This window comes from Narcine bancroftii, chromosome 8 (genome assembly GCF_036971445.1).
Source record: "Narcine bancroftii isolate sNarBan1 chromosome 8, sNarBan1.hap1, whole genome shotgun sequence".
Lineage (NCBI taxonomy): Eukaryota > Metazoa > Chordata > Chondrichthyes > Torpediniformes > Narcinidae > Narcine > Narcine bancroftii.
Window position 1 is genome coordinate 50,634,482 of NC_091476.1, and position 19,910 is coordinate 50,654,391.

The 19,910-nt window shown below is 42.3% G+C and overlaps 1 protein-coding gene across 4 annotated transcripts in view; it reads right to left on the minus strand.

Annotated features, from left to right (window-relative positions):
* LOC138740681 (sodium- and chloride-dependent neutral and basic amino acid transporter B(0+)-like) overlaps window positions 1-19,910 on the minus strand; it is a 69,126-nt gene that overhangs the window by 35,163 nt on the left and 14,053 nt on the right. For all 4 annotated transcript variants that reach the window (XM_069893673.1, XM_069893671.1, XM_069893670.1 and 1 more), the window contains 2 exons: window positions 12,579-12,710; window positions 11,466-11,633 (listed from right to left, as the gene is read on the minus strand). In XM_069893673.1, coding sequence (XP_069749774.1) covers window positions 11,466-11,633; window positions 12,579-12,710 — 300 coding nt within the window. The remainder of the gene's footprint in view (window positions 1-11,465; window positions 11,634-12,578; window positions 12,711-19,910) is intronic.

Below are 19,910 nucleotides of genomic sequence, written 5' to 3' on the forward strand. Positions count from 1 at the left end.
TAGTAGGAATATTCTTTCAGTTTAGCTCTTTAACTACATCGGTGAGGCTACTGATGAGTCAGACCATTAAATTACAGACAGCCAAGCTCACTCACCACAGGGTGCCTTCCGGTAATGACTGCGCCTGTGATGACAGACTTCCCCTGACTAATTCAATGAAACTAATACTACAATAATACAATGAAGCCAATATGAGCAACTGGTGGACAGTTGCAGGGCATTGACTATATTCCTTCAAAGAATAGTCGAACTACTTGTCTATTGCAGCAACCAGACTGTGGATAATTGAAGACTTGCGCAACACTGGAGGAACTCAGTTGACAACAGGTAGTCAATATTTCAGAGATAGCTGATGAACAGTTTTGGCTCCATTGACTGTCTATTATGTTTCATGGATGCTGCCTGTCCCGTCGAGTTCCACCAGCATGTTGCTGATCTTTTTCTTAGTGATAAGGATTCTGGCAATTTTGGTGCAAGATTCATTGGGATTCCTGTCTGCAATGGCTTCAGGCTTCAGTATAATTACCCTTCCTTATAGTGGAACAACATCTGGATCCCTGAAGATCCACACCATTCTTGGCATTGAAATTTGACCCCATCTGGCAATATGGAAGCAAGGTGCCATCTTCACTTTTTTATCCAGGCTGGAAGCGTCTACATACCCAGGAGGGGATGAACTCAAATCTCATCACGGTATGCAAGGTTGGATTATGACTGGAGCACTTTTCATGTATCCCAGATATTGGTATCTCACATGGAAGTGCATCCACCTCGTACTTTCCCTTGAACCAACCAAGGTTGTTGATTGTAGCAAGGATTAATATCCATCTCTGCTCTCAAATGGATTCAAAAAAACTGGATGGGTTTGCGGTTTTGATCGTTGTAAGATTATGGCCTTACACATCCTTATGGACAATTGCAAAGTCCTCTCTGCTCACTTAGCAGAGCCACTTGGCTGAAATGTAAACTAACTCACTCTCCACACAAATTTACTCTATTCTCCAGGCAATGACAAACTATACCAGCATTGCAAGGCATAGAATCTCAAGCCAGCAGTAAGAGCTTCAAAGCAAAGCGAGAGCATAACCTGAAACTGAACTGCCTGCTTTGCAACTATCTCAGGCTGATGCTTCATTAGTCGACAGAACATCAGTCCACAGGAGTCCATGAGGTGGACTGGCACAACTGAGGAATGTGCTGGGCCATTTAACAGAGCAATTGAGAGTTAACCATGGAAGGTGAGGCTTGTTTCATGCACATTCTGACCGGGTGAAGGTGGTTAACACTGGTGAACTAGGCTTTTGTTTCATCATAGTCTGGTATAATTCATGATCATAGTTGCCAAAAAGCTAATTCCATCATTCCAAATTATTTGTCTAAATTCAAATTCCTCAGATATAATGTTTAGATTTGGCTTCATTGGTCAATTCATCTGCATCCCCAATATTTTGCTGAGAATATCCAGTGAACCTGTCGGCAACTGATCAAATGTAAATTAGGTGGACAAACAAGTCAATATTGTCACAGACCCTTCTAACACACTCTCTACTGACACACACTCTACTGACACACTCTCTACTAGCTCATTCACTACTGATACACTCTCTACTGGCCCACTCTCTACTGACACACACTCTACTGGCCCACTCACTACTGACACACACTCTACTGACACACTCTCTACTGGCCCACTCACTACTGACATACACTCTACTGACACACTCTCTACTGGCCCACTCTCTACTGACACACACTCTACTGGGACCCTCTCTACTGACACACTATTGTTATTCAGCATCCTGTTAACCTACTGTCTTTCATACTCGGTCACTCAAGCTACCCAGGCAGTTCTTTTTCAGGTGTATCCTTGCTTTGCACAGTGTGCTATTCATCGCAGGAGACAACGGGAATTCCAGAGAGGAAAATTCCCATGGGAAAAACACTATGCTATTTTTATAGTTTGGTATCCCTTACTGACATTCTGTCAAATCTCAGACAAACCAATGCCCTACCTTTTGCAATTCACAAAGGAAATGCCGGTGTTATGCAGGAGAGCTTTCCTGATCAAATGGAAGCAATTAATGGCCTCATTCCTTATTGGCACATGTGACTGTGCAATCTGAAACTGAGGGAAAACATTGGACAAATCATCAATATACTGACCTTTGGTGGTCAGTCCATGAAGAGCAATGATGAGTATGGTCACTTGCGGGCACACTAGTTTGTCCTGAGTGCAGTCGATAGAATGAGTGTGGCATTGAAAACACTTTTCATGGTCCATAGAGATGCAGCGGGATTTGTTCCATCTGCCAATCCCTTTAATGTCTTGCATAATGCTGCAATTGTCATTATTCAAGATTGTTCATCAGGTTGGCTATTTATTTATTGATCTTTTTATATTTATTATCTCTTTTTCTCTCTCGTGGCACATTATGATAACTTAATTTATACCATTGTAGGTGGTGCATCTTACGGACCAGTCTGACTGCAGCAAGTAAGAATTTCACTGCAACTGTACTCATGTATATGACAATAACCTCTCATATTATATATCATATCATATTGTATCATATATCATACCATATAATATTGCATATATTTTGTGTATATATCATATTGTATCATATATTGTATTTCATCGTGGACCATGGGAGTGGGACTGTGAATAGGAAGAGGAGTGTTTAAAAAGCCATGGCAGTGGTAGGTGCTTGGTTCAATATCTTCCTTAGCTAATTTGTTGTAGCCAATAAAAGGAAGGGAAGCTCAAGCGGAGAGGCCATTGTGTGAGTGGCCCAGTGTGGGAATTGTAATTTGCGGCTTTGACTCGAGAGGCTGAGGCAGTGGTGCAGGAGTTGAGAGAAAGAAAGGGCACGTTTCTCTAACCTCTTCCTATTTAATAGACAGTCGGAACAACAGTCAGGGCGTATGCTCATCTTGCACAATGTGGATAGTCAGGGAAGCCAGAAGTATCCTTCACGACTTCATATGAAAGAGGTACCTCCTACAAACCATGTTGGGGAATTGGAGCTGGAGAATGATGAAGTTCAGATTATTCAGAAGGCTGAGGGCATGATAGACGGGAGTTAAGGGGGTTGCAAGAACACCTAGGAGGCAAGGGGAAGGTAGCTGGGTAACAGTCAGAAAAGGGAAAGGGAACAGGTAGGCAGTGCAGTGTGCTCCTGTGGCCATTCCCCTTACTGTGGGGGAATGATCTATCTGGGCAAGGCACTATAGTCAGCTCTAAGCATCAGAAGGGAAGGGTGAAGTCAGCATGGTTGGTGTAAGGGCAGCATTGTTGGCGTAATGATAAGCACAATGCCTTTACAGCACCGGTGATCAGGACCGAGGCTTGAATCCCATGCAGTCTGTAAGGAGTTTGTACATTCTCCGTGTGTGTGTGTGTGTGTGTGTGTGTGTGTGTGTGTGTGTGTGTGTGTGTGTGTGTGTGTGTGTGTGTGTGTGTGTGTGTGTGTGTGTGTGTGTGTGTGTGTGTGTGGGTTTTCCCCGGGAGTTCTGCTTTCCTCCCACCCTTCAAAAGGTACCGGGGGTGTAGGTTAATTGGATATAATTGGGTGGCACAGACTAGTGGGCTGAAATGTCCTGTTACCGTGCTGTATGTCTAAATTTAAACTTTTTTAAATTTAAGAAATCAGGTACAGTGATAGGCATAGGAGACTTGATATTTAGGGGGACAGATTGGAGATTCTGCAACTGCAAAAGAGACTCCAGGATAATGTCTCGCCTCCCGGGTGTTTTGGCACAGAATGTCTCTATGCAGGTGCAGAATAGTCTTAAAGTGGAGGGAGAGTAGCCAGAGGTTGCGGCACATATTGGCACCATTAACATAGACAGGAGTGGGTAGAGGCCCTGAAAAGTAAGTTTGGGGAGTTAAGAAAGAGGCTGACGAGCAGAACCTCCAAGGTGATAACCTTAGTATTACTCCTGGTGTCATGAGCTAGGGAAGGTCAGAACTCAAGGATAGCGCAGACTAATGAGTGGATGAAGAGATGGTTTCAAGTTGTTTTCTGGTGACCTATATAAGTGGGACGGGTTGCACCTGAACTTGAGGGGAACTAATATTCCTGGCAGGGAGATTTCCTAAGCTGTTTGGGGGGAGGGGTTTAAACTAATTCACAGAGAGCTGTGACCAAAGTGAAAAGGAAGATAGGTCCACATGTAGAGACAGCTGATAAAGAGTTTGTGTAGAAGTACAGGCAGATAGGGCAAAATTGCAGCCACTGGAGTAAGTTGCAATGCAACAGGGAAACAGTCAAGAAAAGTAACAAATGCAGGACTAAAGGTTTTATATTTAAATACACACAAGCATAAAAAATAAATGGATGACCTTGTACAACTACAGATTGGCATGTATGATGTTGTTGCCATCACAGAGTCATGGCTATAGGTTTTAATGTCATTAGGAGCTGAATGTCCAAGGATACACAATATATCAAAAGGATAGGCAGAAACGTTGAGGGGGTGGTATGGTTCTGATAGTAAGGAACAACATTGGATCATTAGAGAGAGGTGACATCCTGTAGGATCAAAAGATATAGAATCATTGTGGGTAAAGTTAAGAAATGGTAAGGGTAAAAAAGACTGTTTTCAGTCATGTATAGATGTCCAAACAATAGCTGGATGTGCACAACATATTACAACAGCAAAAGGGAAAGACATGTCAGAAGGGCAATGTTATGGACGTCATGGGAGTTTTTTTTAACTAGGTTGGGACTGGATGCAAGAGAGGGAATTTGCAGAATGCCGATTAGATGGCTTTTTTGAGCATTTGGGTGTGGTGTAATGCATCGAGTCCACGCTGCTGAAGATCCAGCTGCGCTGGATGGGTCACGTCTCCAGAATGGAGGACCATCGCCTTCCCAAGATCCTGTTATATGGCGAGCTCTCCACTGGCCACCGTGACAGAGGTGCACCAAAGAAAAGGTACAAGGACTGCCTGAAGAAATCTCTTGGTGCCTGCCACATTGACCACCGCCAATGGGCTGATAACGCCTCAAACCGTGCATCTTGGCGCCTCACAGTTTGGCGGGCAGCAACCTCCTTTGAAGAAGACCGCAGAGCCCACCTCACTGATAAAAGGCAAAGGAGGAAAAACCCAACACCCAACCCCAACCAACCAATTTTCCCTTGCAACCGCTGCAATCGTGTCTGCCTGTCCCGCATCGGACTTGTCAGCCACAAACGAGCCTGCAGCTGACGTGGACTTTTTACCCCCTCCATAAATCTTCGTCCGCGAAGCCAAGCCAAAGAAGAAGAAGAATGCACTAAAGATGTTTAGAGAGCTTAGAGTAATGGAACCATGAGGGAGCAGTGATCACAATATGATTCAGTTCAATTTGAGATTTACCAAGGCGAAAGTCAGAAGTGTCGGTATTTCAGTGGAGTAAAAGGAATGACAGTGGCAAGAGAGAAGAACTGGCCAAAATGGATTGGAAGGGAGCATGAGAGGGGAAGATTGCAAAACAGAAATGGATGAAGTTTCTGCAAACAATGAGCAAGGTGCAGGATAAATACATACCAAAAAAAGAGGAAATATTGAAATGGAAAAATCTCACAGTTGTGGCTGACAAGGGAAGTCAAAGCCAACAGAAAAGCAAAAGAGAGGGCACACAAGGAAACAAAAAATAGTGGGAAGCCAGAGGATTGGGAAATTTACTTAATTAAGGGAAATTTAAAAGAAAAAAACTCATAGGAGGGAAAAGATGAAGTGTGAAAGTAAGCAAGCAAATAATATCAGAGCTTCTTCAAAAGTATAAAAAGAAAGGTGAGAGTAGACATAGGACCACTAGCAGATAAAATTGGAGAAATAATAATGGGAGACACGGGGATGGCAGAGGAACTAAATGAGTATTTTGCATCAGTCTTCCCTGTAGAAGACATTAGTAGTCTTCTAAATATTGAAGGGTATCGGGAAAAAGAAACGTCCAGTTACTATGTCAAGGGAGAAGGTGCTCAGAAAGCTCAATGGTGAACCAGACCACAAGGATTGCACCCTTGGGTTCTGAAAGAATTAACAGTAGAGACTGTGGAGGCATTGGTTATGATCTTTTAGGAATCAATAGATCCTGGTATGGTTCCCAGAGGACTGAGAAACTGCAAATATCACCCCATTATCCAAGAAAGGAGTTAGTCTGATATCAGTGATTGGGAAGATGTTGGATTCAATTTTCAAGGATGACATTATGTAGTATTTAGAGGCACATGATAAGGTAGGCTAAAACCAGCATGGTTTCCTTCAGGGATAATCTTGCTTGATAAACCTTTTAGAATTCTTTGAAGAAGTGACAAGCAGGCTGGATAAAGGAGATGCAGAGGATGTTGTGTATTTGGATTTTCAGAAGGCCTTTGACATGAGGCTACTTAACACGATAAGAGCTCATTCTATCTTCTTTGGCTTGGCTTCGCGGATGAAGATTTATGGAGGGGTATGTCCACGTCTGCTGCAGGCTCGTTGGTGACTGACAAGTCCGATGCGGGACAGGCAGGCCGGTTGCAGCGGTTGCAAGGGAAAATTGGTTGGTTGGGGTTGGGTGTTGGGTTTTTCCTCCTTTGTCTTTTGTCAGTGAGGTAGGATCTGCGGTCTTCTTCAAAGGAGGTTGCTGCTCGCCGAACTGTGAGGCGCCAAGATGCACGGTTGGAGGCGATATCAGCCCACTGGCGGTGGTCAATGTGGCAGGCATCAAGAGATTTCTTAAAGCAGTCCTTATACCTCTTCTTTGGTGCACCTCTGTCTCAGTGGGCAGTGGAGAGCTCGTCATATAACACGATCTTGGGAAGGCGATGGTCCTCCATTCTGGAGACGTGACCCACCCAGTGCAGTTGGGTCTTCAGCAGTGTGGATTCGATGATAAGAGCTCATAGTGTAACAGAAAACATATTAGCATAGCAGAGCAACTGGCATGAAACAGGGAGTTAAAATACAGGGATGATATTCTGCTTGGCTACCTTGCTAGTGGTGTTCCACAGGGGTCAATATTGGGGCCACTTCTTTTTACATTGTATATTAATGATTTAAATTATGGAATGAATAGCTTTGTGGCCAAGTTTTCAGATGTGATGAAGATAGGTGGAGGAGCAGGTAGTGTTGAGGAAATAGGGAGGCTGTAGAAGGACTTAAACACATTTGGAGAATGGGCAGAGAAGTGACAAATTAAATACAATGTTGGAAAGAGTATGGTCATGCACGGGTAGAAAAAAATAAATGGGTAAACTATTTTCTAAATGGGGAGAAAATTGAAAGTACCCAAATGCAAAAGGATTACAGGATACTGTGACAGAGTATATAGAGATGTTTTTGTGAGATAAATTGGGAAAGATTTATAAGGTAGGTCACATACAAACACTTTAAAACAGATCTTATTTGAAATACTGGAGACATAGTGGCTTCTCATAACTTTTTGCAAGAGCTTTGAAGTGTGCTCAAGAGACATCACTAATGGATTGTTGTTTACCAAGGGCAAAAGATGAAAGAGAATGCTGGAAACACTGCTATCTGAAAGGAGAATTTGCTGTTGTAAGAGTGTCATGTAGTTTCGTAAGCATAGAGAGTCAAACAGGCTTTCTCTCAGCCTCAGTGAAAGAGAGTGAGAGAAGCAGAGATCACTTGACAGTGTCAGCCAGCAGAAGTTGCTGGGACTGAAACGGGACAAGCTGGCATGCTTTTGGAAGACAACCTGGTCGAAGCCCTTGTGGTTCATGCAAGAGGAGAGGATGGGCAGTCTAACATTTCACTTGGAATAAGTAAAACATAAAGGAACTCTGTGGTGACCTGAATGAAAGAGGTTATCATTTGGGGGGTCGTGGCAAGATGACGTAGAGGGCAAACGTGCGGTCCTAATCATCTCCAGCCAGTTTTTTTAAACACCCGTTTTAAACTTTAATCTAAATCTATAAATGTTTTATTTCTGCTTCTAAGGATGTAATAGCGGAGCATATGACTTAGCAGAGAAGGGATCGGACAGAGTCAACATGGATTTACAAAAGGTAAATCGTGCTTGACAAATCTATTGGAATTCTTTGAGATGGTGACAGGTAAAATAGATGAGTGAGAGCCAGTGGATGTGGTGTACATGGATTTCCAAAAGGCCTTCGATAAGGTCCCACATAAATGACTGGCATGCAAAATCAAGGCTCATGGGATTGGGGGCAAGGTATTGATGTGGATTGAGAACTGGCTGGCAGATAGAAGACAGAGAGTGGGGATAAACGGCTCATTTTCTGAGAGGCAGGCGGTGACCAGTGGGGTGCCACAGGGATCTGTACTGGGACCCCAGCTGTTCACAATTTACATTAATGATCTGGATGAGGGGATTGGATGTAATATCTCCAAATTTGCAGACGACACTAAGCTAGGAGGGGTTGTGTGCACTGAAGAGGGGGTCAGGAAGCTCCAGTGTGATTTGGATAATTTGGGGGACTGGGCAGATACATGGCAAATGCACTACAATGTGGATAAATGTGAGGTTATCCACTTTGGTAATACAAACCGGAGGGCAGATTACTATTTGAATGGCAATAGATTGGGAGATGGGGAAATGCAGAGAGACCTAGGGGTTCTGTGCACCAGTCACTGAAGGCGAGCATGCAGATACAGCAGGCGGTTCAAAAGGCAAATGGTATGTTGGCCTTCATATCAAGAGGGTTTGAGTATAGGAATAAGGATTCCTTACTGCAGCTGTACAGAGCCTAGGTGAGACCACACCTGGAGTATTGTGTGCAGTTTTTGTCACCTTATCTGAGAAAGAATGTTCTTGCAATGGAGGGAGTGCAAAGGCGATTTACCAGGCTGATACCTGGAATGGCAGGAATGACTTAAGAGGAAAGATTGCACTATTTGGGATTGTACTCGCTGGAGTTTAGAAGATTGAGAGGGGATCTCATAGAGACATATAACATTCTGGCAGGACTGGACAGAATGGATGTGGAAGTGATGTTTCCAATGGTGGGAGAGTCCAGAACTCGGGGCCATGGTTCGAGGATAATAGGCAAACCATTTAGAACTGAGATGAGGAGGAATTTCTTGACCCAGAGGCTGGTGAATCTGTGGAATTCATTGCCGCAGAAAGCAGTAGAGGCAGGTTCATTGAATATATTTAAGAGGGAATTAGTTATATTTCTTCAGTATAAGGGAATTAGGGGTTACGGAGAGAAGGCGGGGACAGGGTACTGAACTTTAAGATCAGCCATGATCTCATTGAATGGCGGAGCAGGTTCAAAGGGCGGAATGACCTACTCCTGCTCCTACCTTCTATGTTTCTATGTTTCTAAGTACATTAGTTGTCTATAATGGCGGCTACTATTGCAAAAATTAAGATTCAACTACAGAAAAAACTACTTTTTACAAGTGCTGAAGAACTGAGACCTACCTGTCCAACTGGAACAACGGAGCTGCTGTCGGGAACCTCCAAGCCACAGAGAACACCAACCAGGTTGAATATTACGCCGGCGCCTGTCTTCTCCCCACAAGATGGCGCTGGCTTGTTGAAAAAATTGACTGATGACCCACGCGTTCGTGACGTCGGGTTTGCGGCCTATCAGATAGTACAAGGAATCCTTGGGCCTGCGCTGCCATCAAGGGAGTCAGGACGCACAGGAAGGTGCTGGAAACTGCTCCTGCATGGCCCCTCGCTCTTCCGGGCATGCACGGTGGTTCCAGGGTCTGGGATCGCGGGTGGGGGGGGTCGGGCCTGAGTGGCGGTGCCCCGACGTGGTCGCGGTTCCATCATCGGGTGTCCAAACCCGCAGCCGCACGGGAAAAGTCTTGATAATGAGGGAGCAAGAAGAGGATTTACCTTCTACAGCTAGTTCACAGGAACAACTGCAGGAGGAGCTTGAAGCAGGTGGGTCTCAAGATGTGGCACTGAAACCTGGACTGAACTCTATTTTTTACTGTGCTGGAAGGGATTGCTTGTTATATGGATACTATGTCTCATCAAATGACTCAAATGCAATCCACAATATCTGAAGATTTATCTATGCTTAAGAGAGATGTTAATAAACACCTTAATTCAGTTGATGTGGTACAGGAATTTTTTTTTAAATTGAGACAGCTTTTTCTGATTGTGAAGAGCAAGTTCAACGTAATAAAGAGGTTACCATCTGGAGAACCCTGAGGGGCGCAAGTTTCATCAGCAAGACACTGAGGAGACTGATGGAAGTAAATCAGTTGTCGATGTCCTGGAATAACACATCTCTCTCTGAAAACTGAGATGAACCTTCCTGAGCGGTAACTATTTACCTTTCGAGCACCAAAGCCTGGTGAACTTTATACATGTTAAATTCTGTGCACAGTATAAGAATTGCCTGCAACCAGTGAACTTGGAGGAATTAGAAGTGAGAATGGACTGTGAACCAAAGAATTTTTCTGAACTTATACACACATTACATACAAGTGCACTAGAATTAGAAGGGAGTTAATATTGATAAGTTAAAGTGTAATTCTATTTTCATGTTTAAGGATAATTAAAAGCAACTTTTGTTTAAGTAACCATTTGTCTTGGTGACTATCTATTGCTGCTGGGTTTTGGGGTCCTCTGGGCTCGTAACAATACCCTGATGGTAAACTTGCAGGTTGAGTCGGTGGTGAAGAAGGCAAATGCAAATGCTGGTGCTCATTTCAAGAGGAATAGAATATAAGACCAGGGATGTGATGTTGAGGCTTTATAAACCACTGGTGAGTCTTCACTTGGAGTATTGTGAACAGTTTTGGGCTCCTCACTTAAGAAAGGATCTGCTGACGTTGGAGAGGGTTCAGAGGAGGTTCAAAGGATGGTTCCAGGAATGAAAGGTGGTTGGCAGCTCCTGCCCTGTATTCATTTGAATTTAGCAGAATGAGTTGGGGGGAGGGAGTCTCATTGAAGTATTTCAAATGTTAAAAAGCATGGACAGAGTAGATGTAGAAAGGTTGTTTCCCATGGTTTGAGAGATCAGGTCATGAGACCACAAATTCAGGATTGAAGTGTGTCCACTTAGAACAGAGAGGCAGATGAATTTCTTCAGTCTGAAGGTCTGAATCTGTGGAATTTGTTGCCACAGACGGTTGTGGAGACAAGTCAGAGATTAAGGCATTAAGGTTCTTGATTAGCCAGAGCACAAAAGGTTATGGGGAGAAGGCTGAGCAGTAGGGCTGAGTGGGGAAATGATCAGCTCATTATTAAATGGTGGGGAAGACTCGATGGGCTGAATAGCCTAATTCTGCTCCTATGTCTTAGGGTCTTGTGTCATATTGTATCATATAATATCATATTGTATTGTATCAAATTACATAATATGTCATGCCATGTCAAATGCTTGGAGAACTGTATCTAATTAAAGAATGATAATACACATTCCACTGAATGATGACACCCTTTTACAGCCCACAGGCTGAATGCTACACCAGGGACACAAAGCCACTTAACAGGTTACTGGGAATCCATGACCTTACCCAACAGTAGCTGGCACAGTACCTCTGGGTGTCCTGCTGCAGGTTTCATCTGCGCCCCACCAGCTGAAGCAGTCTGCCCAGGGCAGGGGGGACTGGAAAGAGGCAAACAGGTAGAACAGGCTGTAGGCGATGATGCAATTGTAGACTATATCAATAATTGTACTGAAGAGGATCATAGTAATTCCCACACCTTGAAATGAAAAACAAAGAGCATTTTACTTTAAAATTACTTAATTGAAAATAAAAATCTTTCCTTTAGATTTCACAGATCAGTTTGTTCCATTATACACAGGCACCGTTACATTTTATTTTATTACTTGTATTTGATTATATTCTGAATTATTCACTAAATTCAGAGAGCTGTACTTTGATGGCAAGCAAACTCATGAATTCTAGGGTTTGTATCCAACCTGCATGAGATGTTCACACATTTCATCAAAATAATGCAGTTGATGAATATCAGCATGTGGCCAATCATTATGCTTTTCCGGACATTCAGGAATAGTTGGAAATTCACCAGCTGCTGCCTTTTTGTTATGGAGCATCTGGATGAAATGTAGAATTTGCATAAACATTTCGTTGGAAAGATAAAACTTACTTTATTGTTGATAATCAAATAATCGGCCACATGTTGAGTTTATTAACAAACTACTTGAAATGAGGAAATGTCGTGCTGTGTCTATCTTTGTAAGATGTACAAAATATTGATTTGTATCTAAAACTTCCCCCTGACTAAATAAAGCTCCCAGTTGGTTAGCAACTTATAACTAAATAATTGAATAAATTAAATTCTTCTTCTTTGGCTTGGCTTCGCTGACGAAGATTTATGGAGGGGTAATGTCCACATCAGCTGCAGGCTCGTTTGTGGCTGACAAGTCCGATGCGGGACAGGCAGACACGGTTGCAGCGGTTGCAAGGGAAAATTGGTTGGTTGGGGTTGGGTGTTGGGTTTTTCCTCCTTTGTCTTTTGTCAGTGAGGTGACTGACAAAATAAATTAAATATTGAGGGTGCAATTGGTAGATTGTGGGATTATATTGAGCAGCACAAGCTGCTCATACCTCTCCTTCACACAGTACTAACAATACCCACTATTCATTTTATCACTGCACATATGTGAACTAAATCACCATTCACCTTGTAGCATTGGCACTGCTTTCCATACTGCAACTGGTCCAAGGCTGGCAAATTGTCCAAAAGAAGTTTCCAAGAAAAACATTGGCATTCCAATGAATGCCAGCATGAGTGTGTAGGGAATAAGAAAAGCTCCTGGAAAGCAAAGTGAAGGAAAGATTTAATAAATTGTGTGATGCATTCAAGCAAATTTGGAACAGATAATGAAGCAGTTCTTTTCACTTTAGCACTGAAATGAATGTAGCCATTAATATAATGGAGCAAGTTACTTTATTTTGGATTTGAATATGAAACAGCCAAAATGAACATTCAGGATCTTATCATTGTGGTTCACTCCCCGCATCCTGCTTTCTCACTTTTATGAGTTTCAAGTAATACTGGATCCAAAATTAATCCTCCACATCGTGACAGTGACAATCTTCACTGGGAAAGATTGTACTCCCAAGTGAAAGCCCCCCCCACCCCCGCATTTAGATAAGTGCATGAAAATGTTATGTTAGCATCAAATACAACACATCCCTGAACATTTTCATCATTTTTTTTAATGACATTGATTTGATTGGAATTTTCCATTCAAACAGCTCTCTCCATTCTCATCCAGTAACATTCCAGTGTAAGTCCTTTCCCAGGAGAGGACGAGTATCCACCATCAGATGAGATTGGTCCTGGGTTTCTCAACACTGTATTGCAATCATAGGGTCATATTCATCAACTAATTCCCACTAATTGCTTCTCTCAGCTGCCAAACCAGCAGTGTTTATATTAAACTCAAGAATAGAATCAGTGATAAAGAGAGAGCATTGTGTGAATGACTAAGTGACATGGTTAGTGTAGTGGTCAGCTCATCACTATTACAGCGCCAATGACTCTGGTTCCAATCCAGCGCTGTATGTAAGGGGTTTGTAAATGCTTTCTGTGTCTGCAAAGATTTGCTCCTCATGCTCCAGCTTCCTCCCACCCTCCAATACAAATTTGGGTGCAATTGGGTGACACATGTATGTATAGACCAGAATCGGCTTCTACTGAGCTGTAAATAAATGTAATTTATTTTAAAAATTTACAATCAAGGTCTCCCCCCCCCCCAGGATTTTCTTTTAGTCTTCTTGTTGCCACATACATATTGTCCTGTGAATAAACCAACCAAAAACTCATATTTCCATGTATATCTGACAACATTTCTTTCCCTTGTCTCTAAGTTGTCAAATTGACTTGTCAGGATTCAGCATCAATATATTATTGAGATGTATAAGGAGATAATAATGGGAGTAAAGCTGTTGGTGGCTAATGCCATTGCATGGTGAATCTGAAGTATCTTTGCTGTTTTCTTGCGTGAGTTCTGCAACGTGAACACTGCGTGTTTCTGCATGTTTCAGCTCTTCACTACATACTGCAGTATTTGTGATTTCTTTCAATAGAAGCAAGGTGAATTATTTGCAAGTTATTTTCTATTGTAAAATGCCCTGACAATGGCATGCTGTCCCATGAAATTTGCACAATTTTGAAGACGTTGAATCATAGAAACAGAAACATAGAAGATAGGAGCAGGAGTAGGTCATTCGGCCCTTCGAGCCTGCTTCGCCATTCAACGAGATCATGGCTGATCTTAAAGTTCAGTACCCTGTCCCCGCCTTCACTCCGTAACCCCTAATTCCCTTATACTGAAGAAATATATCTAATTCTCTCTTCAATATATTCAATGAACCTGCCTCTACTGCTCTCTGTGGCAATGAATTCCACAGATTCACCACCCTCTGGGTCAAGAAATTTCTCCTCATCTCGGTTCTAAATGGTTTGACTATTATCCTCGAACCATGGCCCCGAGTTCTGGACTCCCCCACCATTGGAAACATCACATCCACATCCATTCTGTCCAGTCCTGCCAGAATGTTATATGTCTCTATGAGATCCCCTCTCAATCTTCTAAACTCCAGCGAGAACAATCCCAAATTGTGCAATCTTTCCTCATAAGTTATTCCTGCCATTCCAGGTATCAGCCTGGTGAATCGCCTCTGCACTCCCTCCATTGCAAGAACATCCTTCCTCAGATAAGGCGACCAAAACTGCACACAATACTCCAGGTGGGGTCTCACCAAGGCTCTGTACAGCTGCAGTAAGGTATCCATATTCCTATACTCAAACCCTCTTGATATGAAGGCCAACATACCATTTGCCTTTTGAACTGCCTGCTGTACCTGCATGCTCGCCTTCAGTGACTGGTGCACAAGAACCCCTAGGTCTCTCTGCACTTCCCCATCTCCCAATCTATTGCCATTCAAATAGTAATCTGCCCTCCGGTTTGTATTACCAAAGTGGATAACCTCACATTTATCCACATTGTAGTGCATTTGCCATGTATCTGCCCAGTTCCCCAATTTATCCAAATCACACTGGAGCTTCCTGACCCCCTCTTCAGTACACACAACCCCTCCTAGCTTAGTGTCGTCTGCAAATTTGGAGAGATTACATCCAATTCCCTCATCTAGATCATCTAGAAGATCATCAGTAGCAGAATCAGTGATACTAGAACCAGGAGACATAACCAGATGATTTGGGGGAATAGATTTAAGACTCCTTCTCCCAAAGAGTAGGGAATCTATGGAATTCTGTGCCCAAGGAAGCAGTGGAGGCTGCCTCATTGAATGTATTTAAGACACCGATGGATATGATTATTTTTGAAAAATAGGGGTTATGAGGAACTGGTGGGTAGATTAGTAGCAAAAACAGGAGGACATCTGTACAAAGTGAGGGGAGGAAAGTTTAGGGGAGACATCAAGGGTAAGTTGTTTTTACAGAGAGTTGTGGATGCCTAGAATGCCTAGGTGATGGAGCTGGAAAATTTGGGGCATTTAAGATTATCTTAGACAGCACATGGATGAAAGAAAGATAGAGGGTTATGAGGTAGGAAAGGTTTCATTAAAAAAAAATATTGGTAGGAATATATCGTTTGTCAAAATATTGAGGGCCAAAGGGCCTGCACTATTCTATGTTCTATGAATCAAGAACTTACCTCCTTCTCTAAGGCCATAGGACATAAGAGCAGAATGAGGCCCGTCAAGTCCACAATGCTCAGCCCAAATTAAGTAGTTTGTTAAAAAACTTTCAATGTAGATATAGTTCAGGTGCATTAATTAATTTTGGAAGTTACTCATTAAAATGAGACATCACGCATCAGGAAACATCATGTAGAAGCACAATATTTGACTGGGATGTCAAGGCAGATGATGTGTTGTGACAATAGAATGTGCTTTTTTGGTGAAGAGATGCCGAGAAGTAACAACTACAAGAAGTAGCAGCATTTTGAAGAACCCGGCCCCGAGTTGTTGAGTAGACGGGAGACAACCACAGCCCTTACATTTGGCAGCAGTTTGCCTTTAGGTATCCATTAGGCATGAAAGGATGTTTCTAGGAGTAATATGGGGACTGGAATGTTGTGATTCAGCAGGAAATTCAGCTGGTCTAACAAGTTCAAAGAGATCCTGTAAAGTAGAAATGAGAAAAAGATTATTCTGAGGAGAATATTCAGATGAATGATGACAGGATCAATTCATTGGTGGGATTGCTGGGGCTGGAGGAGAAGATAATGTTGATAAAATAGTTTGGGGGTGGAAATTCAGTAAGTGGGCAAAAAGACTGTGTTACTAAAATAGTTTGAAAATGGATACGGATATTTTCAACTACAAGCATATGTTGCCTGCCCTCTGCCAGGATTGTTAATGAAACTTGGATAGCAACAACATCCCCGCTTCCCCCATCCACCATGTGCTGGAGAAGATGTTGGACTGGATAAAGAAGGATCCAAATAGGATGCAGGACAAGGGGGACATGTGAGAAAGATATTCAAATAAGAGGCAAAGGTTCAAGCAACTAGAGAGAACCATCCAGGTAATAATCATGGGAGTCCAATAGATAGGAGGGTTGAATCATTCAACAGGGGCTCAGAGGAAAGGGGTGTAGATTTGTACAACAAAAATGGAGAATGATGGAGCCATTCCTCTCGGATGGGCTTCTCTCCTATCAGGCGGGGATTAATATACAAAATGAATAACTACAAAACTTCTGTCTTTTCCAGGCTGATTGTCAATTTGAAGTAATTACTAATCACCTGTAAATTTTTGAGAGAGTGGGCAACTATAGCACTGGTGATCTGTGGCTAGTCAGGGATTACTTAAGGTGGAATGTGAGTGAAAAAAAGCTTAAGAACTATTGCTTTAAACTCACCAGGACCCAGTTCCCAGGCTCCCTTTAAACTCACTGGGGCCACTGAGAACATTGTTTAACTACTTAATAATACTTATTATATAGGTTCTACATAAAGGGGGATTAAAAATATGTTTGGCTATTAATGGGAGCAACACTCAGAGACCCAGAAAATCTGTCAGTCAGGCTTGCTAAAAACTGCCCCTTAGGTGCCAGATTATTGGTTTGACTGCAAAATGGTCCAGTAAATGCTTCGAAGTGTCTGTTCATGTTTAAGATTTTTTCTGCACTGAGCTTCTGACCCATCTCTGCCATACACTTTCAGCTCTTAAAAGTCCCCTAGATAAATTATATCCCCCCCACCCCCCAATACCATGGTGAAGTGGACAAGAGAATCAGGTCATCAAGGGGCCTTAAAACAATTGGTTCACCATTGTTATTGCACATGGAGAGTAAGGCTTGCTAAAAACAACCAGAATCTTAACATTGTTGGAAAGGTGATGTTGTTCACCCATTGAAGAAACCTTCACAGCACTGTTGTGTGCATTCTGGCCTTCAGTTTGTGATCTATTTCCCAGACAGGGTGTTCTGTGATTCAGAGACTAATGAACTTGCATAAAACAACAGGTCATTGTTTAATCATTTGAAATTCATCATTTGTTGGGGTTAAAGATAGCCCATGAAAACATGCAAACCATTACAGTGCATTTTACCTGTGTTACACAAGTAAGGCTGAGGAAATAAAATGAAAGGCAAACAACAGCTGTCAGAAACAGACGCCTTGGTCGCAGAAACCCAGGGAAATGGTCCAGAAGGGTCATTATTACAGCTTCTAATAGAGTAAAAGTGAAATTAGATAATGAATAACTACAACATCACTGAGGGACACAGCATGGGATGATCTAATTCCCCACAGAGCAGGAGAGATGCGGGCAGCTTCTTCAATCTTACTCCTCTTTCTGTAATGTTGGAGAGACTTATAGCATTCTGCAAGCTCTTGACGGGAATCTAACCAGAATCGACTCCACAGATTTTCACCACAAAGCACAGGCCCTTCAAACCAAAATACTGTAATATGTTAACCAGGTCTGCAGGGAACGCTGCCACTCGAGAGCAGCAGCAATCATCAAGGATCCACACCACTCAGCACACACTCTGTTCTCACCGCTGCTATCAGGAAAGAGGCATAGGCACCATAAGATTTGCACCACCAGGTTCAGGAACGGCTGCTACCCCTCCACCATCAGACTTTTCAACGACAAACTCAATCAGGGACTCATTTAAGGACTCTTACTTGTGCACTTTATTGATTGTTTTCTTTTTCTCCTCTCTGTACTGCACCATCAATTGTTTACAATTATATACTAATTTATTTGTCTACATTGTGTACAGTTCATTTTTCTCCCTACCAGTAAGTGGTAATTCTGCCTGGCCTGCAGGAAAAAGAATCCCAGGGTTGTATGTGAAGTCATGTATGTACTCTGACAATAAATCAAAAATTTTAATCTGAAAAACTAACTTGTTTACTCTCTCTCGCAGTTTTGATGCAAGGTACTGGACATGAAATGCTCACTGTTTCTCATTCTACTGATCCACCTGGCCTGTTGAGTGCCTCAGCCTTTGGTCATTTTGTTTCAATTGGTTCAATGTTGGAGTCAGACAAATGTTGGAATCACTTATTAAGGCAGTTGTATTGATAGAGTGCTAGTGCAAATGCTAGTGCTAATCCTGATCACTAGGAGGATCGGAGACTAGCTGTAGTATCTTGGGTAGATTCAAAAATGTATGCCTCCACGAGGTTTTGCCTGTGTGTGTTCTAGCTAATAAATATAGTTGCTTTAAATGAACCCAACTTTCTTTATTACAATAAAAGAAACATCACATGGTACCAGGAATGAAAATCAGTCAATATAGCAGTAGAGAAATGGGAAGTATGAAGAATCCTGATGCTGTAAATTGGACTGGTAATGCTGAGCATGAGTGGAGGCTGTTCAAACAAAGATTCATGTTGTACCTGCACACCAATGGAGTCGATAGCAAACTGGATACACAGAAGATTGTGCTGCTACTTACCATGGCTGGACTTAAAACACTAGAGGTTTCCAATACATTTGTTTTTGCAGAGCCAGAAGACCAGGGCAAGTTCGACAAGGTTATCAAGTTGTTGGTTGAACACTGTTCACCAAAGAAAAATGAAACCTTTGAGAGGTACTTGTTTCGCTCATGCATGCAGCTGCAGGGAGAACCCTTTAGATATGTTTTTAACAGAATTAAAATTAAAAGCAAGAAAATGCAACTTGGGATCACTGCAAGATTCAATGATGCAAATTGTGTTTGGGATTATTGATAAAAGAGAGAGATAAGTGAGAGAGAGGTTGCTGCAAGAGACAGAGCTTACCTTAGCTGGAGCTGTGAAGATTTGCTACGGCAGTGAATTAGCTTTGCAGTATATAAAGTTCAGTGAGAGTGCAAAAGCTACTGAAAACAAGGAATAGCAATAGCCACAGTGTGTGTCCACACATAAACAAAAAACAAGAAGATGGAGAGATATGCAAGTTTAAGTGATGTGGCACTCAACATGCACCAAAACAATGCTTCACCTATGGAAAAGTCTGTAATAAGTGCACAGGGCAGTTATTGCATAACCCTATGGAATGTTTTTCCAAAGAAAAAACAAAACAGAAGTGAAAGTGTGCACGCTGTACATACTATAGAAGAAACTGTCCTCAGTGATACATTTTTGCAGAAACCCTATAAACCAACAGAAATTGAACAACCAAGCATTAAAAAAGTCATGCAGGACAAGTGGACTGTGTCATTACATACAAATGGAACAAATATTCCTTTCAAGGTGGAAACATGGACAAAGGTCAATTTGATCTGTGAGTGTGACATCAGGGCAATAAAGATAAAGATTTGTACCCACGAAAATCATGTACACATCAAACCCAACAATGGACAGAGCATCGACACAAAAGGTACATGTAAACTCATGTAAAGTGAATGTTAAAGATAAAGAGCACCACCTCAGGTTCACAGTAGTCTCATGTATGCATTATCCAGGGCTTAGGTTTCTGAGTTATAGCATTTTGTTGATCAATGCGCTTCATCCAAATGGCCAAGTCATCTCTCAAGATT